Source organism: Octodon degus, unplaced genomic scaffold (assembly GCF_000260255.1).
Source record: "Octodon degus isolate 3935 unplaced genomic scaffold, OctDeg1.0 scaffold00082, whole genome shotgun sequence".
Lineage (NCBI taxonomy): Eukaryota > Metazoa > Chordata > Mammalia > Rodentia > Octodontidae > Octodon > Octodon degus.
In genome coordinates this window covers 1,764,336-1,791,206 of record NW_004524658.1, presented here as the reverse complement: position 1 = coordinate 1,791,206, position 26,871 = coordinate 1,764,336, and the positions used below count along the sequence as shown (strand labels likewise).

Genomic DNA, 26,871 nt, shown 5'->3' with positions numbered 1-26,871 from the left:
GGGAGAGGGCACAGAGTGTGGGAAGAATGAAATACTAAGAGATCAACTAAAGAAATAGTAGGATTGTCTAGAAAATAAGATGTGAATGCTCGAATCATGATCATTGTTAGAATCATCACAAATCTGTCCTCTCTGAATTAGACTGATACACTCGGCTCCTTAATCATACAGTGCCATTTACCACAGCAGGCAGCATATTTTTCCCCCATCAATGGGTACTGACCTTGACTGTGTGACCCATCCTCATGGATTTAATGTGAGTGGATATGTATCAGATACAAACTGAGTTCTTACATGGTATCATGGATTTCTACTCACTCTCTTGCCGCTCTGCTTTTGCTGACAGAAGATATCCCCTGAGAAGCTACTGTCCCTTCAGATTGGCTCCTAAATAAATAGATATGACTAGAAAGGAAGCCATTCTTTAGTGAAAAGTCCAGTAAGGCCTTCAGCTAAAGCAGCTGTCTAGGAGATCCTATCCTGGGTACCTGATCCACAGAAACACAGAAAATAAATCTTCCTTGCTGTATGCTCTGAAGTGATGTGGTTTTGTCATGCAGTTGTAGCATATGGATATAGGAGAGGATGGTATTTGGATTTAGGGGAAAAGTTATCTTAAGCTATGCTGTGAGAATGAAAACAGAGGGAATGGCAGGGTCTGGAAAACAAAACCGGACAGCAAATTACATTAAGAAAAGAATCCTAAATTTGTCAAGAATGTAGAGTTCTGCCCTTAGGTTTGACTTGATCCGAAGGCAGAATCCCAAAGGAAGTTGTTTACATTTAAATATTAAAAGTTTTGGACTTATCAAATATTCTGATACTTGTTATATTGTATTTTTTTTCTAGGTCAACTCAACTCTATCCAATTTAATTCAGTGACTATTTTGTGAGCCCCTGCCATATGGCGGGCCTTGTAAAAAGTGAAAACGACTGACTTGCACAATAACTATGCTCCAGACACTGCCCAAAAGCCTGAAAATGCCCATACTCTAGCATCTGATCTTTTTTAGTTTAGGGGAAGAGAGCAGTCACAGCACAATGTGGTCAGTGCTGTTCCATCACACACCAGGGAAGATTTATTGTGCATTTTCACTAAAACACAAATGGTTCAAAGTACCTTCTATAGATGCTCCCAAACTTAGGATGGATTTATATCCCAATAAACACAATGTAACATAGAAATATGGTAAGTAAAAATGCATTTACTGCCCATGTCCTGCTGAACGCCACGACTTAGCCGCATAGCACACTATTAGGTAGCAGCAAGTTAGTCTCAGGGCTGTGCAGCTGGCTAGGAGCTGAGCCTCGCTGCATCTGGCCAGAGTCCCAATAAAGTATCACACCATATAGCCTAGAAGGATCAAAAATGTAAACTCTTGGGTACCACTTTCACTGAAATCAAACTTCTTCTGAGCCATTTTAGAGTTTAAAAATGTTAAATTGAAATATCAGAATTGGGGAACCTTCTATGTAGTCTAACACATTTATATTCACATAAGTCCTCCAAGGTCTGGCGGTAGATAGTACTATGATTTTTCATTTTACACAAGAGAAGACTGAGTCAATTGTGCAAGGTCACTGGGCATTAGGATCTTGGGAAGGGAGTGTGTGTGCTGGGGTGAGGTTCTCAACTAAAATAATGACTCAGAAATGGGGAGAAGGTGATTGGTTGAGGTTTGGCAGGCACATGCTAGAAGTGCAACAGGCTAACAGGCAGAAGTGACTTCCGAGTCTCTTTGGTTGAGGAAGTCAAATGCAGTAACCCAAAGTTTTGAGGACAGAGCTTGTAATTTAGACAGGAAGATAGGCATCTTAGATGCAACCACATGTGGATAGGCGATAATGTGGATGTAGCTCCTTGGACTTGGGCAGTTACGGGAGTCATAAAGAAAATGGTTTTAGCAGAAGATTCATTCTGCAACTTTCAGTTTCATACTGACAAGCACATGGTTGTGGTCAGGTCTTGAAAAGTAGGTAAGGATGGAAAGACAGGACAAACGGACTCCTCTTCTAAATACATTGGTGTTAAAAAGGATAAGGGCTAGCAGATTGATTGGATACGAGGGCACAGAAGACTTGGAAGAATCTTGACCAGGGTACCCAGGACAGAATTTCAGATGCTGGGTATTTTGATTGCTAGGAGGTGGGGAGGACATGAGCTTTGGGCTGTTGCTGGTGGGTATGCTGCCAAGATGGGGAGAAGCATTACCTCCACTTACTCGGAAACCCTCACAAGTACAGGCAGGCAGTCGCTACAAGGAAAAATCGTCTCTCCCTCCTGTTCCTAGGTGACTCCGAGAGCAAAGACCTCAAGTGTATTGCAGTTCACTAGACAGGAGATGTTCCTGCTTAGTAGCTATCAGCAAACTGAACATTTTGTCTTACTTAGATCCTTCCTTAAAACTTCCTGGATTCACCCAAGAAAGTGTGACTGCAGAGTTCAAGAATTGAGCCACCCACATGAATCCATCTGAGCCCAAACCAGGCATGTGGCCAAAGCTGGATTGACGTGGTGCTCCCTCCAAGGAGTTCAGATTTTGTACAGTGAGGGATTGTGGTGGTTATCTTAGCCATTGGGACTGCAAGTCTGTATTGACTTTTGCCATTGGGGACTAGGCAAGCCCTTTAGGGAAACGATTATGTATAATGAGGGAGTGAACATGGAAAGCAATTTGAAGAGGAGTAGATGGACCAGATACCCCTCCACTCCTGATTTTCCAATGAATACCTAACTCCATCATTTCTGTATCCTTGCCATTGCCCTCCATTTGCCAGTGTTATAAAGTTCATGAAGTCCTTTTCAACCGAAGTCTTTTAAGTTGTTTCCTATTTACTGCAACCAAGTGAACTTCAATATGACTTGAACATAGCATTGGTCATAAGGTTTCAAGAGAGACATGAGGATCACAAAAGAAAGGGCCAAATGGGCATCTTTTTCAGAAGATACTGGCTGAGGAGATTATGGTAGAAATCACTGGTTTTGCCTTCTCTATGTCTATCCTATCTTCTGGTTAACAAACAAACAAAAATAAATGAACAAATAAGAGCAAGAAGGACAAAACCCCAATTGTCGGTTTACTTTTAGGGCATATAGCATCTAATTTGCTGCCATGTATCTTAGGTAGTGCTCTTACCACCTCCAGCTTCAGCAATGAGTTTATCATTGTTGGTCATAGAAATTGGTCCAGGCACAAACAGGTCCCCCAAGTAGTTTCTATCAAGTGAATCCTAAGACTTTTTCTGGTGCTGCTAGGAAAGAGGGGTCCTCTTTCCAAAGGAAATACTAAGCCTTGAGGACAAGAGTCTCCATTTTTAGAAAATAAGATGTCACCTCAGGACAGATATACTGAAGAATTGAGCCAACAGAACAGAAAACTGGAATGCTGAGAGAAAGGACTTGCTAGCGCTTTGTGTTCCTGAGCCTGTCACGCCTAAAGCTATCCCTGACCCTTGGACTTTCACACTAAGAAATCAAATAAATTCCAGTCTTTTGCAGTTGAAACAAGCTTCTATCAAGGGCAATGGAAAGAATCTTTACTTCAACATTAGCTTTCAATATAAATTGATAAATCGCGAGACTAAGAAGAACTAATGATGCACAGGAAATAGTATCATAGCACTAAAAAGTGCTATCCTATAAAAGTAAATCACAGAGATTTAGCTGAAATGTCTCGGAAAATTGAACTGTGATTGTAGAATTGCCAATCACCAAACTCGGACACAATTCAGGGTTTGATGTAACAGAAAGGATCATTGCATTATAGGTATGTGTTTGAAACAGAAAATCACCTCTTTCATTTTTTGTTTTTGAGACAGAGTTGGTAGTATAATCAGGCTTGACCTGAACTCACTAGGTAGCTCAGGTTGGTCTTGAACTAACAGCTATCTTTCTACCTCAGCCTTCCAAGTGCTGGGTTTACAGGGCTCCACCACCATGCTTAGCTTAAAGCCATCTATTTTAAAATAGAGTAGACAGCAGGAGAGAGATAGACAGCGATACACACACACACACACACACACACACACACACACACACACAGATCCAGAGAGACAGAGAGACAGAGACAGAGAGGGAGAGACAGAGAGACAGGCACACACAGACAGACAGACAGACAGACAGACAGACAGACAGACAGACAAAGTATTTTGTTTCCTCGGCAAGTATTAATGAAGCAAATTTGCCCTTGAAATTCCATGTCTGCCTTTTTGACACAACATTAAGGATTATTTCTATTTTCCTCTTCCTCATGGTACTCCCCAAAAGGGAAAATTCCCAGAACACTGTGTCCCTGACTCCCTACTTACACTCTTATCTGTGGGATCACTAGTAATCTTTTCTTTCTCTCTTAGCAAATTATTATTATTGTTATTATTGTTATTATTATTATTATAATTTAGAAAATGCTAGAAGCACCAATTTTTCTGGAATCCTGCAAGCTCACATAGCCTTGGCAAGCATGATTGTTACATCTTTGTCCTACCACTTCAGCCCTTATTCTAGGGGCGGCAGGCAAATCATTGGTTGGAGAAAATCCATTTTCTCAATTTTTCTTTGAAAGCATCTTGTGGTGAGAAAAATAAATAAACCTTCCACATGACTACACTTATAAATCATGTTGTTTACATAATGAATTAGAGTTTAAGTAGGGAATGGTGGTTTTTAATCTTTAGGCTCTCCAACTTTTGACCGATTTAGTTAGTTCATCAGCATAACCAGGTTAAGTCTCCTAGATTACAAATTAGCTTCATTCCCCCTCATCGCTGCTATATATTTTTTGACAAATTATGGAAAGAACCCTCAGTAATGGGATCTTTGTCAGTGAGATTCCAAATGAATCAAAGCTATGGGGAGAACTACTCAATAGAAGCAGTTAAATGGTCAAATAATGTGACGGTGTGATCATCATTTACCCAGGAGACACTCTCTACATGCTTTTCAAAATGATGTTATTCTGCTTGCAGAAGAAGCTGCTTCCATGGAAGCTGGTCTAGTAAATTATAAAAAAGGAAAAACAAAACACCCAGGACTATCACAAGCTGAAAACAATGACAGCACACTAGATTCTTGATGCACAAACAAATCAGGCAATTACCTTGGTAATGAGGTATATTGGTTAAGGTTTTTGGCTGGAGGCAACAGAAAACACAGCCACAGTGTGGTTATATTAAGCATTGGGAAGTTTATCTGATTGATATTGAAGGTGAGAGATGGGAAAGAACTCAATGAATTACTATAAGTTGGAAACCAGTCTTCCTGATGTTGTGAAATGAAGATGCTCGGGAGATACATGGGATGGGGAGTGGGAGAACCATCACCTGTCTTGGAAATGCTAAGAGCTGGGTCAGAGTACCAATTTCAGTGTCACCACCAGCACCACACCAACATGGAGACAGTGATTTCCACTTATCAATTGCTCAAGATGCAAAGTTCCAGCAAAAATGGCCTACTGCTTGAGATTATGCCATATAAAATGAGTAGATGGACAAATATAACCCTTATTCCTTTCTTAGTAGGGAGCATTCTCTTGGGTTCTTTTCTCCTGAAAATACCACACATATGAGCACATCATTTCTCAGGAAGTTGCTATAAAGAAGAGGCAGTAGATACTTTGGAAGGTAAACATTATATTCGCTCAATGTGAGTGGTTTGAACAGCTTAGCCAAATTCATCCTTTGATTTTAAACTATACATGGCAACTTGTTCTTTGCTTTTGACAATAGGTTCTCAGGCCACAACTTTCAGTTGTGTGATGAAGAATGTTTGTCCTCTAACTCTTTGTGTTTTCTCCTATGCTCTTCATGCCACAGCCCTTTCATCTTATTTGAAAGTTAAATTGTGAACTCCAATCAAAGAGTTTCTCAAAACTTTATGGAATTATCTGAATGCATGTCTTAAGTAAGTACTGTAGTTTATAGGATAGCTTATGTCTTTGAGCTAAGATACAGAAACATGCATGTTAGATTACTGCTGTGTTTGTTATATTTTATGTCAAAAGGTATGTCATGCATGATCTTATGCATGTTTCAGGGATTTTACTAAAAACATTAGCTACTGTTTGTTAAATTTTAAATATAAAAACTGGACCAGTTCCCTGCTAAACCTCCAGTGAACCATGGAAGGAAACCTGTTGTATTGCCTTGTTAGTTATGATTGTTTTCTCATGAAAAGCAAAAGTAAGAAGAAGTTTGATTGCTTTAACTTTTGAGTAATTTGGATTCTAAATGAAGAGAAGGTATTACACATACACACTTTTGTGTATAGTTTTCTCCCACATATTTATTCATATTTTGCCTCTCACCAACACTGAAGTTTCTGTCCCATAATAGCAGTGTCTACTATGGAGAGAGGGTCCTAGAGAAGATATGCTTGAACAATATGAAGGTCTTCCAGCAAGGGTGGTGGGTTTCTGCAGCTTCCACTAGAGGGAGGATTAGCAGTGATTTCAGGGCAAGCATCTTTTGGCAACAGCAGCCCAGAGATGAGTTTCAAGGACGAGACAACCACCACTCTGGTTGTGCAGCAGAATTCTCCATAACTCATTTCTACTTTTTCTCTTACTACTGGAAGCTATCACCAGTCTTGAGCTTTCATTTTCTCCCCCAGCATCCTTCTATGAAATAAAATTGGCCATTTCTTTTCACTCATAAATCCTTGCAGAAATAGATCTCAACTTGGATTTGTTTTGAATAGTGAAATGGATATTTTGTTGAGTTTGCAACCAAGAGGAGATTTGTATCATAAATGAAGAGGATTAAGCCAGTGGGATGAGTATGAAATGATTCTGCATTTGTCCAGTCTGCAACATCTGTCTCTCTCTGTCTCTGTCTGTCTGTCTGTCTGTCTGTCTGTCTGTCTGTCTGTCTCTCTCTCTCTCTCTCTCTCTCACACACACAAACACACACACACACACACACACAAATAACAACAGTACAGAGAGTGCTTGATCATGTGACTCTTTTGCCTGTCCTATTCGTTCCACAAGAAGTTTTTGCAATGCCTTTTGGCAGGGGTTGAAGGAAACACTATCTCCATGCAGCTCCTATGTGCAAGTGCGAGGAATGTACCTGCACATATAACAGAAAATTAAGTAGCAATAAGTGCTATGGAGAAAGAAATCAAGGCAGAAAGCTAGTGGAGTTGGAGCTGGGAAGATAGCTCAGAGGTCTAAGTGCCTGCCTGGAAAGCCCAAGAACTCCAGTTTGACCCCGGGACTGCATGCCATGATGGCTGCAACACTGTGCCAGCCACTGTAACCGGGTGTGGTGGCACACATGCCTGTAATCCCAGCACTGGGGAGGCATAGGAGGATTACTATGAGGCCGAGCTGCATAGAGACCCTATACTAAATAAATAAATAAATAAATAAATAAATAGAAGAAAACTAGCAGGGCTGCCCGTGAAGATTCCTCTGGAGCAACAGCATTTGCACAGAGATCATTTGAGGTGGAAGGCCGAGCTTTGTAAACTCAGGGAAGAAGCAAGTACACAACCTCCAGAGAGAGCTGGGCACCTGGGGAGGAGTAGCAGGCTGGCCTGTGCATCTCCAGTGAGAGGGCGAAACAAGTATGGTTGGGGACCAAATTGAAAAGGGAGTCAGGGGCCAGATTAGGTGGGGCCCAGATTGTCAGTCACAGGAAAGGCACCAAATAATATTTAAAATATGTTTCTTTGCTAAAGAATTGAACATTATTGAACAGGACCATGCCATGATTTGTCCTGTATGTTTAAATCGTCCTGCTATTTGCTGTGTGGAGACTAAGACCACAGGAGCTAAGGTAAGGAACAGAGAGGCCAGTCACAGGGCAAAAGAAATATCCTCCAAGGAGAGGGTGATGCTCGGCTAAGGATGGTAATAACGGAAATGACTAAAAGTGGTTGAATTTAGAATATATTTTTAGGCAGGATTTGCTGATGGAAGTGAAAGAGACAGAGTTAGAGTGGAGGGTGACTCCAGCTGGCACATGCCTGTGGTATTTCCTGAAATAGAGAGCACGTGGGAGCCGGGGAATCAAGGGTTGCTCTGGGTAAATTTGAGATGTCTACCAAGCACCCAAGGAGATGTCAAATAGATATTTGAATATGCAAGTCTGGAGTGCGAGGCTGACTTTTTAAGTTTGGAGAGCAACATCCTGTAGATGCAATTTGAAGCCATACGATGGGAATATTTCAGGAGTGTTTGAGTAGTATTAGATAGTCTGCAAATGAGGATCACAGGAGAAGTAAAGCCCAGGTTCTGGTGTTGGGGAGAAGAACAGGTCTCACCAGAGCAGAGGCCAGTGCATTAAACCAACACAAGGAACAAGAAACTGCAAGTGAATTATTACTTTCTTATCACTAGAAGCTTTTGTGTCTGACTTAATTTTCTTCCTTGGCCTTTTTAGTCAGTAACTTCACAGACAATGCAGAGTAGAGTGGGATAGTCTCTGATCTGCCAGTTTCAGGTTTCCCTCCAATAGGAAGATTTTAAAATAATGGTGTTAGATCTTGGGGAAAGGGAGACGAAAGGGCTGAGGAAGAGATACAGAGAAGACAGAGAGTTTTGTAGAATGGGAAGCTGAGCTGAAATAATAGAAATAAATAGAAAGTTATTAAGTAGAAGAAATGTGAAAATAATATTCAAAATACAGGAATTTTTATATACTAAGTTGTAATAAATGCAGTTTCACTTATATTTGTATCTATTTATTATTTGCTTTATAATTGTTTAATAAATGCTTACATGAATGAATGATAGAATAAAAATAAATTAGGGAAAACTATTTATTTATTTACTGGTACCAGGTATCAAACTCAGGACCTTGCATTTGCCAGGCAGTTGCTGCGCCTGAGCTATATCCCTTGCCCTAGAGAACAATTTAGAAGACTGTGACTTCAGCCAGGCAATATGGTACACACTTGTAATCCCAGATAATCTGGAGACTGATATTAGCCGATTGTGAATTTAAGACTAGCCTGGGCAACATGACGATATCCAATTGTAAAAAGCTAAACAAAACAAAATGAAACAAAACAAGTAATGCTGCTGCTGTTTTTATTTCTAATACAAAGATGGTGAAATGATTAAGTGTGAGGAAAGCATATTTTAGCTCAGTTTATGTTACATTTTGGATTATTACTACAGCCAAATTTTGTTTAGTGAAAACTAGCTGCATTATGAGCTAAAGGTATATTATGTTTTCATTTATTTGTTCTTACCTTATTTGAATTATGGACAGATCAGTAAAGAAATAGCTTGAGTGTTTATAAAATTCAAATATGTCAGAGCTTTCTAACTCCCACCATATCTGCGCATTCTTTGTATCCTTTAAATACAATGCCACCCACGGGCTTTACCTTTTCAATCACATAACTTAGTGTAATTAATCTGAAGTTGAAATTGGTATCAATTATGTTGCTACTTAGTTTACTAAGAAAGAACTTTATTGAGGGGTTAACACTCCTGTGAAATCAGCAATTTTATTTTTGTTTGAGTGACAAGTCTGAGGAGAAAATTTGATACGTAAAATTTATTCAAGTAATTGATTGAAGTTATTCTAAATAATTCAATTTACCTTTTAAGACCAACTAAAGGAACTAAAGCTGGAAATGTCGTTCAGTGATTGCCGAGAGCTGAGAGATTGTCTTCGGGTTGGGAAAGTGTAAAAATTGTAAGTAACTTCAAGTTTAAATAAAATCAAGAAGAATGTCTTTTTCCCAGGATTTGTATAGATTTATTAGAATCCCAGGTGGTAAGAATTCAATTTATTTGCAGGAATGCATAGTTCAATAAGAAAAGGCTCAAATTTAGGTGGAGAAAAACTGCTTAATGATTTTAAATATTACTTGTACTATATTAATATGACGGGTTTGCAAATCTGTCATGGAGTCTCTTTCATTTGGGTCTTAAGGGTGTTTTCAAAGCCGCTAACACTGAGCGCTAGGTGCAAGCTGAAGTACCTAAGAGGAAAACACTTTAGGTTAAAAGCACTTTCTCTCTCAGCCTCGGGTTAAAAGCTATTTCAGGATTCTGTTAAAGGCATTCTTTAGTCCTCAGCTTCAGCTTAAAAATGGCTTTGATGAAAAGTGCTTAGAGGCAGGTAAAGGATTTTATAATGAACCATATTAAGGCGGAGAACCACGTGGTTCCGCGGAGGCCTGGGCCAGCTCTGCGGAGGTGTGGTGTGGGCTCTGCTCAGGAACGCCTGTTCCCATGGGCTGCTCTGAGGACTGCGGTGTGCTGGTTATTCTATGCAAAGAAACTGAAAACCATTTCCAGGAATGTAATTGGAGAGAAGGGATTATGAGCCCAAATTAGCAGGGTGTGATGCACAGGCTTCCGAAAACGTTTCGTTTCTTTGGGCTTCCAGTCAAACACAGTGTTTATTTCTCATTTTCAGCGCTTGGTACAGAAAGTGACAATGAAGTAACAGTTCTAAAATACCTGAAGTTTCCCACAGAACTGAATGGATGGGTGTCACACTGTGAGCTGCTGTTTTGTGTGTTGCATGTTTTCTGGGTTCACTGCATACTCAAAATGCTATACGGTGCTTTTCCATATTCAACACCCTTTTTTGGACAGGTAGCATTAAGACAGAACAGAGCCCCTGAGTTGGATCTGCTGACTGAATTGCCAGAACAATGTTTAGCACTCTAAATGTCTTTTTGTAGGAGTTAGTATTTGTTAATGAGGTCAAAATGAATTCTGAACTCGTGAAAGTCAATGGAACGTCTTATTTTTTATTTTTATGTATTTATTTTTTAATGTATCTAGTACAGGGTCCACAGGGTCTCATGCATAGATCAGACTTGTAGTGATACTCCTATGTTCAGCCTCCCAAGCACGGGGATTACCAATGTGTGCCACCATGCCCAATCTCATTTGCCATTTCAGTGTGCCCCAGGGGCAGGACTAGCGCAGCACCCCAGGGATTGAAGCCTGGTCCCCTAGCACTTGCCTAAGCAGGTGCTTTAGTCCATTGAGCTATCTGGCCAGCCCTCAATGGAACTTCTGAGAGATGACAAGCAGTAGAACTACCCTAGCCAATTTCCAGGGAGTAGAGCTGATTTCTGTTGAAGAAAGTCTCAGATCCAGTGGAAGGATGGCATGTTTTCACCTTGTGAAAATCAAAGCACCCAAATTTTTAATTCAAGTTCCTAAAAGCTGTTTGTACATGAAGGTGGGATGGTGAAATAATTGGTCTCTTTCTTTTCTCTGCAGACTAAGTGGTTCTAGGTGGCAATGGGCAACACTGGGATTGTAGCACCTCTGGCAAATGGAAGGACTTGAACCTTCAGGAGCTCTGGAAGATTCTTAGAAGGGAGGCAGCTGAGTCTAAGGAAGTGCTGGCTGGCTACATGGCTGTATGAGGTGGTTTTTGGGAGGTAATGTACAAATGGTAAAGTGATGTTTGGATGCAAAATATTTCTTTTTAAACAGCACTTAAGTGTTTTATTATGAAGGTACAAACTCCAATTTATATATCTTCATTGTGGCAGCAAGTTAGCCTATTGTTTGCCACATGGTAGGTCCTAAATGTTTGCCAAATATGTGAAAATATATAACAAGCATTCAGTAAATAACAGTAGCCTATGAAAAGTTTTCTATGCATCTAGAATTGTATGAAACAATTGCTATCAACCTTTGTTATCAACCATCCCTCTACCTTTCACCTGAACCAGAGTTTCCCAAGTTTCTTGCATTGTGGATCTCAGATTTCTTACTTTTTTTCCCCATAGTCCAAGTGCTTTAACTCAAGAATTCTTCTAACTACCTAAGAATAAAGGAAACATTAATCTTTCCCACACTTTAACACTTGTAATTTCCCCAAATTTGTGAACTCAAAACTCCTTAAAGTATGAGCCACTTGATATATTATACTGTATTTCTGTACATTTATCTTCCTTATTCACTTCTTGGGGACCTGTCCTACTGGTGCTTTGTATCCTCCCATACCACAGTGGTTTAATGAATATATGTCAGTAAATAATATCAATGACTAAACTAAAGAATAAAGTAAAGCAAGCATTGTCTTCCCCCTCGTCATCGAGTGATGACTAAAGTCGCTAGAATCACAGTGCTAGGCATATATTACATTCAATGTGCTGGCCTTATATTACGTTCAATGTGCTGGCCTTATCATTATCAGTTAAATGTTGCAAACATTTACTATAATTTATCTGCTTTATAGCAAATTCAGAACATGTTCCTTGCAAACTGGAGGCACAATGGCATGCAATATTAACAGTAGAAACAGGGATCCAGTGTAAAAATACCATAGATGATGATGATGATGATGATGATGATGATGATGATGATGATGATTATTTGTATTTTAGGAAAGGTCCACAGGATGTTCAGAGTCTTACTACAGAGATCGGACTCAGAGTGATCTTTCTGTTTACAGTCTTCCAAAAGCTGGAATTACGGGTGCGCGCCATCACGCCCAGTCTCAATTGCCATCTCAGTGCGCCCCCTGGGGTGGGGCTGGCATGGCAAACCCAGGATTCCAACCCCAAGCCCCTGAGCCTGCTTGCAAGTGCTTTTAGTCCATTGAGCTAATTACCATATTTATTATTTTCTACATTATCACTCTTTATGGAATGCCAACAGCACGAAGAACTACTATATAGAAAGCCTAAAGACAAGTACATTCATTACTTTGCCCAAATTTATGAAACGAGTAAGTAGCAGAGTGAAAACTAGACTTCACACCTATTTCAAAATTTGGTGATCTAGATGTTTCTGCAGTGTACTGTTTTCCAAAACTGAAAAACAAAACAAAACATCTTTGTCATTTGTTTCTTCTTGTTTTTGTACCTGGAACAGAACTCTGGACCTCACACTTTCCAGGCAGGCACTGTGCCTCTGCACTATATTCCAGGCTCCAAGACATCTTTTACAGAGGCAATGGTACTGTCTTGGCTGCTCCCATCTGCCACCATCGCCTTATTACCCCATAATTTGTATCCCAGCTCAATGAGGAAAATAATTTTTCATGTATTCAATTATTTCAAGCATACCATAAACCTGATTAGTTTTTGTGCTTTATATTAACTTTTCCCAAAACTATTGTACAATCTTTATATGTTCTTTGCTCTGAAAATCAAGGTTGGTTACGTTGAGGGAAAGAGCCACCGATCCTGCCCCAGTAGAAGTTGCTGGGACTAGTCCTAACTTCTGCATTGCCTGCCCAGTAATAGGTACAGACCCCTCCCAGCAGATCTCTGAAGAATGTCCCAGCTTCTGGTCAGCATGGGAAGCTGTAGCTCACCACACATGCCCACGGTAGCTTCATCTGGGCATCCCAGAGGACATCTGCATCTGGGCTATTCCCCTGGGCTTTTAGAAATATTGCTACTAAAATCACTGACGGAAGAGATGGATGGCTTTGGGCTAGCCTGAGAAAGTCTTTTCCACTTACGCTTGATTCCATTATTGCTGTCCCTAGAATTCCTCAGATACTCTCTCACTTCTCCATTCTCTAGGGTACTATCTTCTTGGCTTGAATCAAGAGGTCTATAGGCTTTGCTTAACACTCTATCCACCTTCTACTCCATTAGCTCCTTCTGAGCCCAAAGACATGCTTCTGTAGAGTGCTAGATTGTGGACAAGTCACTGCAGCACTGCCAATGTATAATCATATGTAGACTATTTCTTCATGTCATGGTGGCATTTTAAGTTAAGTGTAACCTCATATAGATACCCTTCTCTTTATATGTGAAACAGTATATTTTCAGCCAGTATTATTTTTATTCAAGATTATTTACTCCTACTACAAATATATGATGATTCTGAGGAAAGGGCTATGCATATAATCGTATATACGAATATAGGAGACTTAAGCAAAAGAATTTGAAGGATCTGGCATCAGTGAGAACTCTGTTCTTGAGGGAAGGTCTTAACCTTTCTTTTCTTTCTAAAGTGTTTCTCACTTCTTCAGCTGATAATTATGTGAACAGATTCATAACAAAAATAGACTCTCACTTCCTCTTTTGACATGTTAATTGTTTCTAAAAAAACATTAACTGAGGCCCTGTCAGATTCTTTACATAATATTGAATGGTCTCCTATGCTAATTATTTTAAGAGAGAAAAATTGTAACGTGCTCAAGACCCCAGTGCATTCGAATTATGAAGTCACAAAAGATGCAAAGAATGTTTTGCTGTACATAGAATAACTGCATGAGTTGAGGCCAATGATGAGGGGGTCAGGGGAGTGATGACTGTTCTAATAGATTATCTAGAATTTCAAGATATCAAGATATCTTTAAGATGCTATTTTCTGACCATCTGCTTTCATATTTCTTTGCCTTTAGCTGTGATAGATTCCTTCATTGTAAGGTTAACTGAGGCCAGGCCTCTTCCGGCTCCCTCTTTTCTTTTCTTCCTATGAATTTGAGTTCCAAGTTCAAAGGGACATGTTAGTAGTGATATATTCAAGTTAATGGCCTTCACATGTGTTTAGCTTGGATGACATCTCCTTTAAAAATTTCCTCCTGTCTTAATATAGATAGATAAGAAAATCATTAAAAAATTGGACTGCAATGATCGAAATAGAGTGAAGTCTCTATCTGTTATACTACATTTCTAAGGGCATTATATCTTATGGAAATGTTAACCCTTGTAGCTGATTCTAGATGGCTTGCCAGGTTATCTATCAACAAAACACAATGTTATGGTTGTATGCATCCTAGGAAGCCATCAATTTAGGTGATTTTAATATTTGATCCAGGTACATAGGTTATAACTTGGGTAGCATTTAGGCAATAAATATATGACAAATGTTATGATTATTCATGGGAATAATATTCATGAATATTTATGGCTGTTTTAAAGTCACGGCATCATTTATGACTTAATATTTCATCTCTCTATCTCTATCTATCTATCTATCTATCTATCTATTTCTTAATGGCCATTGATGTCATTGTCAAGTACTCCTAAACCTCTTATTTCACTAGTCACAGTGAACACTGGGAAATGTTTGCTACACATTTGATGATATGTTAGAAAGCATAATGAGTCAGAATTTATTTTTACAATGAGTTTGTAACATCTGGATTTATATGTTTTCAACAAATTTTATTTTATATACATTATTACAGGTTATTGTTCTCTATCAGGTCTACAAAGTGCTTCTAAAATTCTTTAATAAACTATCAAAGGTAAAATGTTAGAGACATTTGAAAAGAGAAATAGGTCAAGAATTATATACTGAACTCTTGGAAAAACATAGGTTAAAGGAGACCTATATTATAAACAGATATTTCTTTTTTAAATTTAAACCTCTCTGAATTTTTTTATTGGCTTTTTCCTTAAGCTACTATTAAATTGTGAAAGTATGTTTTCATAAAACCTGTTTTGTATAAAGTATAACTGATTTGAGGAGCGGGAAAAAACTTTTCTTATTCCTCTTTTGTGTGTTTTTTTCTTATTTGAGAAAAAAGTGTTCAGAACAGCTTTTTAAATAATGAAAACAATAATAACTGTTCCCAGGAGAATAGAGAAGCAAAGAAGAGGCTTTGTTTGACTTATCTGTGATAAGGCACTTTGGGGCTTTGGTTTTTACGAGTTGAAGAAAGAGATGTACACAACACTCCAGTCCTTCTATTATGACAGTTTATGCTTCCTATACAGCTTATTTAACTCAAATGCCTGGGAAATAGACACAATTACCACCTTATGGAATGCTACTTAACTTTAAATGTTCCCTACAGATTAGAAACCCACTTCATCAGAATTTATCTCAGTTTCTCAGGAATTATTTCTGCCCTAAGCTCCTGAATATTCTGTACAATTTTAAAATTTAACTGAGGATAACTTAGAAATAATTAGAATAGAAAAAGAAAGAAGAAAAATGTCCCACAGTACTGGAGTCTGTTCACGAGAGTCCCTATGACAGAGCTGCGTCCTACGCCTATGTGCGCTTTAATCAGTCACTCTCAGCTGTTATCAATTTAAAACCAATGAAACTCCCACACTGAGTCCATTTGAGCAGTCAATTTTAATATCTCGAGGCATCTGTAGTTATTCTGAATTGGCTGCAAAAGCAGAACTAACAAGTTAAGCTCTAACCATAAGTCGACATCAGGCTGGTAAACCATACATCAAACACAGACAGTTAGTCAATACTCCAGTATGAAAAACCAACTAGCATTTTTAAGAAGAGCAATATATTCATAATATGTTTGGCAGTCTGGTTTGAATCTCTTCCTCAATGGCTGAGCCTTTAACTTTCTAGTCAACATGGTGGTTCTCCAGCTGGCTAAGAACATATTTGAGGGAACACTGGTCAGTTTTGTGATTTGAGGTGAACATTTTAATGAGAATAAGAAGGATGAGGGAATGTGCCTTTTGTGAATAAGAATCTAGAAGGTGTCATAAATTGTAGCTTTTTATGAGAAAACTCTTTCAACCATATGTTCTGGATCTTTGAGCACAGTCCCCACTTCAAATACAATGTCACTCTCAGGCCATGTGTCTCGATTCTGTGTTTGGAAAAATATGGTTACTAGAAAACCTCTTTCCCTTTCAGGAGTGGATCCATGCCTGGGTTGTTGCCTTCTGTACAGGCTAAGAGACAACAAAGGAGGAATACACAAACAAGACCAAGGCAGTAAGCACTTCCATTAAAACTTTTCAAACTTAGGGGAATGGGAGCCAAAGGGGGGTAGAATAAAGGGTTTTTATGACATATAGCTGCCTAGTCTGAGAACTCTTTTATGAACTTTTATCTTCAAGAAGAAAGGACATGTTAAAGTGAAATATCTAAGGAGGAGCAATTCTACATAATATTTATGTTCTCAGATCTGTTGCCCCAGAAAATGCTTTGATAAAACACACTGAAGGCAAGACAGTCAATTTCAAAGAAAAACAGATGGATACACCTCTTCATTGTAATCCGACTAACATGGCCAGGCTACCAATTTGGTAATCCAAATGCTGATGCAGCCTCTTGCCTTCCCTCCCACAGAGGAAAAAAATATAGAAAAATTACTTTGACAATATAGAATTGCTTTGATAATGATTAAACTACAGGGATTGGTTACCTATTTTTCAGGTAGGGTCTTACTGTGTTGTGCGGGGTGGCCTGGAACTCATGGGCTGAAGTAACACTTGAACCCCAGATCCTCAAGTAGCTGGGATTATAGTTGCATACCACAATATTGAGTTGGGGCTGATTATTTATTTATTCCACAACTTTGTTTTCCAGTACTGGGGATTGAACTCTGAACTTTGAGCTTCTAGGCAGGTGCTTATGCCATTAAGCTATATCCCTAACCCTTGGGGCTGGTTATTTTTTAATGTCAGTGACCAGATAAGTATATCAAGACTAAATGGGGTACTTGTATATTGAATAAAACTTATTGCTCCAAATAAAATGATACAAGTTCTTAGGGTTTTTTTTTAATTTTTGGAATTTATGGATCATTGTTGATTTTTGATGGCCATGAGTTTTGGGGTGAAATATTTGTCGGCTAAACTGCCAATAACTCCAAAAGATACAAGCAAGTGCTCTCTTCTTCCTAGGATGTATGAGGATGAAGTGTTGCCATTAGGATTCCCTTACGTGAGCATCTGACACATCTGCTGCATGTGGCACCTCATGGGAGGACACTGGCTATGAAAGCTCTGCTCTCTGCTGTCTTCAGAGACACTCTCAACAAACACATCCTGGGAGCTCCTAACTGGGACTCACAACATTAGAAAGGTAGGAATGGGACTTGCTCTCTCAAAGGCCATGGAAAATTCAACTCTTTTCACTGTATGGGAAGCATTTATTCCTAAATTTGTCGAACTTATCAACTTCCAAGTCAGGAAGAAATTTTTCCTTAATTTCCCTGAATTATCTACCTCCCCACAACATGGAACAGAGAGTGGAAAGATAAAAATTGCAAAGGAGAAAGGCAACATCCAGCCCAGGCTTTAGGTACAATTTTTGAGGCCTGCAGAGGCCCTGGGAAGCCCAAGAACTAAGCTGAAGAATCCTGTGCCACCTGCAAGGCTGATGTTAGGAGCCATGAGGGAAGCACACAGGAAGAGAACACCTGCTAGAGAACAGCAGGACATCAATAATAAATGCTAACCTTCGTAATGGGGAATTCTTCTGAACACTGACAAGGGGCCTGTATCTTTCCTTCTTTTCAGGTGATTCCACAGAGGAAAGATTCGGGAAGTGAGTAGAAGACTGAAACAGTCATGGACCACCTGTTCAGAGAGCAGTCTCTCTGATACTGGAAGAAAATAGCACATGAGCCCCACTTGAGGTTATTTGCAAATGGTCAAGTAAGTAATACTTTGGAAAGCATTATATACTTTAGCGGTTCAGTGTTTGAAGTGAAGGGAAGATTTTGTACTTCTTTCTGTAACACACACACACACACACACACACACACACAAAGTTAGTGAACAGAATATGCTTAGCGCTTTATATAAATTTGCAGGATGAAACTAAGCCTAACTCTTTGCTCCTGCTTTGTTATTGATGCTGTTAGGTCTGCTTCCTCTAATAGCATGGCAACTTTATTATCTTTAAATTGGAAGGTTCAATACCATATTTTTAACTTGCACCAGAATTAGACTCAACCAGTAGAACAGGACAAAATTCTAGGTAATCTTATAATAATACATGGCTCATAGATTGAATTTAAAAATTATAGTCAGGGCAAGAATTAGTACGGCTTTAGAAGCCATTGACTAAAAACAAAAATATTAAGATTGTTCTAGTATTTTAAATATATGGTTGGTGGAATTTTGGATGCAATGGGCAAACAATAAATCATCATCATAAATTATTTTTCATCCTTGCTAATATCTCCATGAAAAGGTCTTTTTTTCTGTAAGAAGTAAGTTTCGGAACCATGAGGAAACCATTTTTTAAATACTGGCTCTCTTGTTTTTCCTTTATCTACTACATTGCCATTTCTGATTTCTGGACTCATTTTCTTTCCTTGCTCCAGAGTTAATCTGCTTTTGATGTCTTGTAAGACCTGAATCATTTCCTTCCCCGATTACAGACTTGTAAAGCCATAGGCTTAACCTGCTACCCAGGTGCATTTCCCCCCAATGTCTCTCTATCTCTCATGATAAACTGTATTTTGTTATTGAACAAACGATAGTTATGTAGTACTCTATTACCAACATAGTTGCTCCCAAGAGCCTTTAAATAACAGAAACTGCCTGGAAAATATTAATGCAAAAGAACCAGGAAGCTTGTAGGCCAAGACAAAGAAGCTGAAGGTTGACTATTAATTTTGGACAACATTAAATCATGACATAGCTCACACGTAAGGATCACAGTTCAATTATGAACCATAAAAAAGTTTAAATAAAAGAAGATTTATAAGATATTTTAAGCACATTAGTGCGTATTGTGAAAGTTGTGAGACTCTTTCAGGCCCAAGCAAGGATAGACCTATGCCCTCGTATATAAACTCAAATACAATTATTTTTAGACTAGCATGATAATGTGGCAAAGCCAAAATGTGTCTCTACCTGAAGCTACATTACAGTTTTGCCCATTTAGAGGTATGTGCATGTATCTTAAGTTAATACTGTGACAACAAAGTTACTCTGTTGTACATAATTCTAGCAACTTCTCTACAGATATTTTCCACTTAACAGTGATTTGTTGCTCACAGACATTACTGCTGTAGGAAATGCAGAGCTGATAACCCATATTCTACCCTGAATGCCAAACATTTCTTTACTTCTTAATGTTACTGATATATTTTCCAAAAGCAATGTAAATTATAAAGTCATTTTTTCTTTGGCAGAAACATTAAATGATTTTGTACTTGGATAAGTACTTGAACGTTTTAGTAGTTGGAGTACGCTATGTGAGTGAGTGTAGCTGGGAAAAATCAAGGTGGAGCTCGTGTCCATGTAAAGATGAGGACTATGATAAATATCACAAAAAGATAAACATAGGGCGATTCTCAGTGTACTTTTCTGTGAGTCATGCTGCCTTGTCTAGGTGCTTTCCTACATTGGCTTCTTTCTTTAAATTTTAAACTCATGCCTGAGAGAATGGTTTCCTAGAGCTAACCTTCTCGTAATTTCCCCCTTGAGCCTAAGGAAAGAAGAGAGGTATGGCAGAAAGAAGGAAAACATGATGAGGTAAGAATAGAAGAAAAGAAGAATGGTGAAGAAAAGTTTGAAGGGAGGAAACGATGTGGAGTGGCTAAGATGGCACCTTTAGGGTTCTTTCTGTATGCTGCTTAGCTTAAACTCCATGACATAAACTTCACAGACGAGAACATCAGTCACCAGAGATGAAGGCAGAAAGCTGATAATGCAAGACTCCAGTGTTAAGCCTGTCTTGGGCAAATTGTGAAGCTGCTACACGTTCAAATAAACTGAATGTTTTTTCTCCACAATTTTCTTAAAAATAAAGTTCTCTTCACATTTTCCTTCAGAAAGAAATTCTAATATATATGCTCAGGTAGATTTTAAAATATTTTGATGCAATATACACAAATTCAATTAGATGAGTATTGAGTGCAAGTGCTATTTTCACTATTGGGTAGGACAGTGAAGTGGTCAGTAAAGTCTTTTATGGCCATGCAATAAGAGAATGGGATTGATAAGTAAGAACTAAGAGCAAGCACAGAAAAAGAAAGAAACTCAGTAAATTAAAGTATGATTGCTAAAGATAAAATGATATAAAGATTGATCAAATGAAAGTGAGAATTTTTTCAGGATATGAAAAAATTAAGATTCAATGAAAGAATTCATGCAATTGATTTAATATTCAAATAAGAAAGATCTCAAAATAGGAAGCAGAAAAAACACAGGAGGAATGTACCAAAATAACAAAGGGGCAGAAACTCCACAGTGGAATAGTCATAATGTTTGATATTAACTGCTCAGCAGAGTAAAGTTTAAAAAATTGTCAAATACATCATCTTGATATAAAAAGTCTCTAAGACAAAACTTAGTATTTTGAGATAAAGAAAATCAAAGTAACCACCAGTGCATAAGAGTGGAACATGCAACATAAAAGGGAATTTTGGATGTAATGAGAACTGCTTTGGACCAGTAGTATTTGAGGAAGAGGAAGACAAGCTTAGTGTAACTGAGTGAAATTTGTTCCTGTTGTAGCAGAATTATAAGGCAATGTCCAAGAGTGATAAATCAAGACATAGTGTTAAAATAAGAAAGATATTGACAGAAACAAACAGCCTGCATCCTAAATAACAAATAGGGTACATTGGAAGCAACCTGTAAAAGAACAAAAATTGAAAACCATTTAAAGTGCTGCCCTCCTAAAGGGAGTAAAACTAAGATGAAAGAGAGAAACATTTTCTTTCATGATACATCTTTGAGGTATTCTGTTGAATCTTTAAGCAGGTTTTCTTTACTTTATAATGCAATTATTTTAAAAACAGAGGGAGCACAACATTAATTTCTGTTTTTATTAAAGCCATATTAGATTTTTCCCATCCTAAGATAACTAAAACTGCCATCTAAATGTACAACTTTTTCTGAGTATTATTTTAATTGTAGGATATATTAGTTTTTCCTTTAAACACTACTGTCCCCTTTAAAAACTCTTTCTAAATATTTCTTTTTCTTGGATATTGAAGCTATTATTTGAAATATTTTTTTCTTTTTGGTTGTTACAGGGTCTCACTATGCAGCTCGGACTCATGATGCTCCTCTTGCTTTCAGCCTCCCCAGCACTAGGATTATAGGTGTGCGCCGCTATGCCTGGACTGTGGCCTGCTCAGATAGCCCTGGGGGAAGGGCTAACACAGTATGTGGTGCTGGGAATTGAGCTGCAATCTCTGAACTTGCCTAAACTTGCCTAAGCAGGCACTTTAGTTCCCTGAGCTATCTCACTGACCCTGAAATTTTTTTTTAAATTTAATTTTATTTTATTTTGAAGAGTAAAAGCAGAAACAAAAACAAATAGAAAAAAAGACAGAAATAGGGTAAAATATAACATTAAGTATGTTACATCTTTTCAAAACAGGAAAAGCTAATTAAACAATGATTGTTATATATTTTTACTGTCAAATCTGTTGCTCAGATTAACAGATATAGTTATGCAAGATTGGGAAAATAATTGAATATTGGAACTTGCTTTCAATAAATCTTAATTTTTTTCTTGTCTTTTTTGTTTTAATTTATTTTAAAGAGAGTATAATAATTGATAAGACATTAGAGATAGTACACATTGAGAAGACCAAGAGGAGAGGTACTCAACCACAGGTTTTGTATTACACACTACTGTCCTTGATGCAGTTGCTCAGAGAGCAGATATCAGTTTATAGAGTTAGTTAAGGTGAAAAGCCTAAACATTAACTGATATTTTCAAAAAGCTGATGGAAATTATGAGTACAACCATCTCAGCCATCCTGTATATATGGCTGCATGTTTTCCCTTCCTTCCCATTTTCCTTTCTCTCATCTCCAATGTTTAATTCTTCAGTTTCTTTGCATTTTACTATATCTATTATACCTTTCAGGTTTTATTTGTTCTGGCAGGTTCTTACAGTAGGGAGACAATACAATATTTACACATGTGGGTCTAATTTGTTTCACTTATGAGCATAGCCTCTAGCTACATCCACTAACATAGGAAGGTTTAAGTTTGTTTTTCTTTTAGGGCAGGGTCCACAGGGTGTTCAGGGTCTCACTACTAGATTGGACTCATAGTGATCTGTCTGTTTACAGCCTCCCAAGAGCTAGGATTATAGGCATGTGCCACCACGCCCAATCTCAACTGCTGTCTCAGTGCACCTTGGGGCGGGGCGGGCATGGCAGGCCCCAGAGTTTGAACTCCAGGCCTTTGCTTCTGCCTAAGCAGGTGCTTTAATCTGCTGACTATTTGGCCAGCCCTAAAGAATTGTTACTGAAGTTTAAAAAGCAGTATGTTCAAATGCACCTACCTTCTTGCCTATAATTTACATATTAAGTTGACTTAAGTTTTGTTTCCCATTAGATTCTCAGTGTAACAAATTCATATATTTAAAATGACTTGGAAAGGGTGAAGGCACTTGGGGAGCTTTTCAGGGGCTCCCACTGTAATGGCACAATGGTCGCTACAACTACCTGAGCTATGGCAACTGTAGTACCATTCAGAATTCTCTGCCGCCCCACCCTCGGCGTTACAATGCACCCTTCTCATCATGTTAAAGAAACTGGAGAGGCTCAGGAGATAGCTCGGCAGTCTATGCGCCTGCCTGGCAAGTGCAAGGACCTGAGTGCTATCCCCATACCACATGCCGTGCTAGCCGCAGGACTGGGTGTGCCCTACAGGCCCCCAAACGTGCCATGGAAGTACACGTCTATAATCCCAGCACTGCAGAGGCTGAGACAAGAGGATCAGTATGAGTCTGAACTGTGCAGTGAGACTCTGTACCAAATAAATGAACTAATTAATTTTTTAAAAAATCAAAGAAAGTGAAAAATGCAGCCCCATCAAGCAAATGTTTTCTAGATCTAAATCCAAGCCATTGTAGGCATATACTGGCAAAGTGTCCACGCATACCAGAGAAACTGGTTGTGAAGCAAAGTTTTGCAATATATTTGATGCTGTGATTTGGGGGCATTTCTCTTTTGACAGAACGTGCTGGATGGGCAGGACCCTGATGGGTGCACTGTCACTATAGCAGCCCTTCTGCCCCCACAGTGGGGCTCAGCGGAGCCTCACTGAATTCAACACTCAGAACCCACAAGCTTTGGTAACAGCACATAAAAGAGAAGACGTTATGAAGACTCCTTTGGCCCAGCAGAGCTTCCCCAGGTCTCACGAAGTGCAGCCGCGGGCACAGCTTCCCTCTCCTCGGCAGTGGAGGTCTTTTCCCCAGAGCTGGAGTATCAGACCGCTGAGTGAGCATAATGCAGACTCTTTGGCCCAAGGCACTAGAGATCAATTTTAAAAGCCATTATCTTTTTAAAATAATTCTTCCCTTTGAACAAGTTATGCCTTTTTGCTTGGAGAAATTAACCATTCACTTATTTTATGTGATTTTTCTTAACTGATTAAAAATACTGATTTCACTAGTTTCCTAAATTTCTGCCTTATATGTAAGAAATTGGATTAAAGAACTAAGTTTGAATGGCTAGATACTTTTTAAAAATTGGTTTAATGGTTATTATTCAGTTGAAAACCTTCTCTGTGAAAGCCTTGAAAAAAGTTCATAGTTAAAATTGAAACAAACCCAAGAAGTGACTACATTTGCATAACTTGATCTGTATTTGGAAAAAAAATATTCCACTGAAGACAACAATGGAAGCTTATCAAATCAGAATTTCACATAGATTTTCCATAGCCCTACTAATGAATACTGACTCATTGGTCAGCTATGGGGAAAATGTAATGGAGCTTTAAGATAGGTAATGCAAGTATCTGAGCGGGTCCTGTGGTTCCACTGCATCAGGATAGACTGCATTTGGGGTCCAGTTCCTTTGCTGCTTTCTGGGACCAATTCTAGGGTACTTTCAAAGTATTACTTCAGTAGGAGTTTGGTTGGAGCCAGACCCCACCACTGAACTAAAAGTCCATTCATATTGCCACTGTCAGGATACATTTAGCCTTTAGGGAGAATTGGGGTTGTCCAGGCAGTTGATCTGATTTTGTCTTACAAGATATCAGGGTGGTTAGGATAGATATATAGTTACATTCTGTTAATGAATAGAATGATTTGTTCTAATGGTGTTTGTAAATAGGATGTCAAGTCCTCATCTTGTATAGCAATTAACCACTAAGAAGAATGTATACAGTGTGTTAATTATTGAAACTGTCCTAGGGATTTGATTTGAAACTATCTCATTGCTATTTGTTTATCAATAAAATTATGGCAAAAAAATTTTTTAAAAACCAAAAAAAAGATATCAGGTAATCTGTAACTAAATTTCTGTAAGAAAATGATAACTTAGGAGCTGGGGAGATAGTTCAGTAGAATAAATGCTTGCCTGGCAAGCACAAGGGCCTGAGTTCAATCCCTGGTACTGAAAAAAAAAAAAAAAAAAAAAAAAAGATAATCTAGAGGATGAATTTTAATATAGAACTGAAGGTACTGTCATAATGTCCTATGAAGCAATAGAGGGTCCAATAGCTCCTCAAAGGTATGCATAAATATCCCACTTAACAGATGAGAAAGTAGAGGCTCACAGAGTTTATAACTTATACTATGTCGATATGAATGAACAGAAGAACTACATTCTGCCTAGTCTAATCCCAGGTACCATGTACTGCATTTCTATTCTGGTGGCTAAAATGGCTTAGGTACATTTGCTCTGTATCTTAGATTATTTACAAAAAATATCTCATTATTTCAGTTTTGACTAAGCTTTTGGCTCTCCAGCAGTCCATACCTGTAATATTTTCAGGACATTAATTTGTCTCAGTCTTTCTTCTTCTCACATATTTCAGGCCCCAAGTTGGTGATCAGATAGTATTATCCTACGACATATTTGAGCGCATGAGGAGGACTAATGTAATCATGTATGCTGAGACAGCAGGTATGTAGACACTAGGACTGTCCAGGCATGTGGCAACGTGCCGGCATTCTGTCTGCCCGCTGGGACCTCTTCTGTGTTCCTGGTGTGAGTCCAAATCCTCGATGCCCAAACTAGACATTTGTCCTATGCCTGCATCTTATTACCTTTACTTTCTCAGAGTTCATTTGCTAGATAACTATTGTTGCCTGTATTACAGAGCAGAAAATTTAATAAGGAAGACCGTAGCATCCTAAATATTCGTTTAAGGCTGATTGGCTCTGGACACAGAGGAGCACTCGCTTTTCACAGTCACAGCACAAGTAGGAAATGTCTTGTACCTTTAATAAGTCCTTTTTCTTGCAGAGTTTTCAGGGAAGGTCTTCGGGTAATAAACTTCTTCAATCGGCTTTTAACTCTGTTTTTGTCACTTGTATCTGAAGCGCTGTGGTGCAGTCTGAACACTGGAGAACAAAAACAAAGTCAGAGACGTTCAGTAAATTTCTCTTTATGATTATTGCTTTAAGCAAATATGGGTAGAAAACAGCATGAATGGGAAAAACTACCTGAATTAATAGCTCAGGGCTCAATAAGGCATCTGAGTAAAATCACCCGTAGGAAAGTCCTGGGTCCGACTACAACCTCAGGGTGTGACAGGAGTGGGAGTGGGCTTGTACAGTGACGATTCCTTCCCTTATATTTATTGTAATAATTTCACCTAGATAATTTTACTTCCCTATTTTTTTAACACAAAATTAAGTTCCAAGTAAAGAAAAATTAAAGAGAGGATGCTTTAGCGTTGTTAATTGCACATAATTCAGATTATATTCTATCTTTAAGTAACGCAGGAATTTTTGAAGGTTCTGTTTCCTCAAATAATTTTGTCAGTCATTTGTAAATGTTAACTCAAAGTCATTTCTTTTTCTGCAGCCGATATTTCCCATCCTTCTTATGATGTACAGTTTTCACAAGTTGTAGGTAAAATTGAGGAACACCAATTTGCCTCAGATGCTCTCCTTGTTTTTATTAGTCCTCTATCCTCAGTTTCAAATTCTTAGATTAATTTTCTTTCTTTCTTTCTTTTTGTTTTAGTACCAGGGATTGAACTCAGGAACTTGTGCTTGCCAGGCAAGCACATATTCTACCGAACTATCTCCCAACTCCTTTTAGATTAATTTTCAAAGTCAGTAGTGAGCCAGATTCATTTCTGGACAAATACTTGTTTTTTTCTCCCATAATATTATTGATAAACAAATAGCAATGAGACAGTTGCAAATCAAATCGGTAAGACAGATTTAATAATTAACATACTGCATACATTCTTCCTAGTGGTTAATTGCTGTACAAGATGCGGACTTGATATCCTATTTACAAACACCATTAGAACAAATCATTCTATTCATTAAGAGAATGTAACTATATATCTATCCAAACCACTTT

At 38.4% G+C, this 26,871-nt stretch overlaps 1 protein-coding gene across 3 annotated transcripts in view; it reads right to left on the bottom strand.

The window, feature by feature from the left end:
- Window positions 1-26,871, bottom strand: part of Arhgap15 (Rho GTPase activating protein 15) — a 662,961-nt gene that overhangs the window by 269,425 nt on the left and 366,665 nt on the right. For all 3 annotated transcript variants that reach the window (XM_004636636.2, XM_004636635.2, XM_023721429.1), the window contains one exon: window positions 25,773-25,895. In XM_004636636.2, coding sequence (XP_004636693.1) covers window positions 25,773-25,895 — 123 coding nt within the window. The remainder of the gene's footprint in view (window positions 1-25,772; window positions 25,896-26,871) is intronic.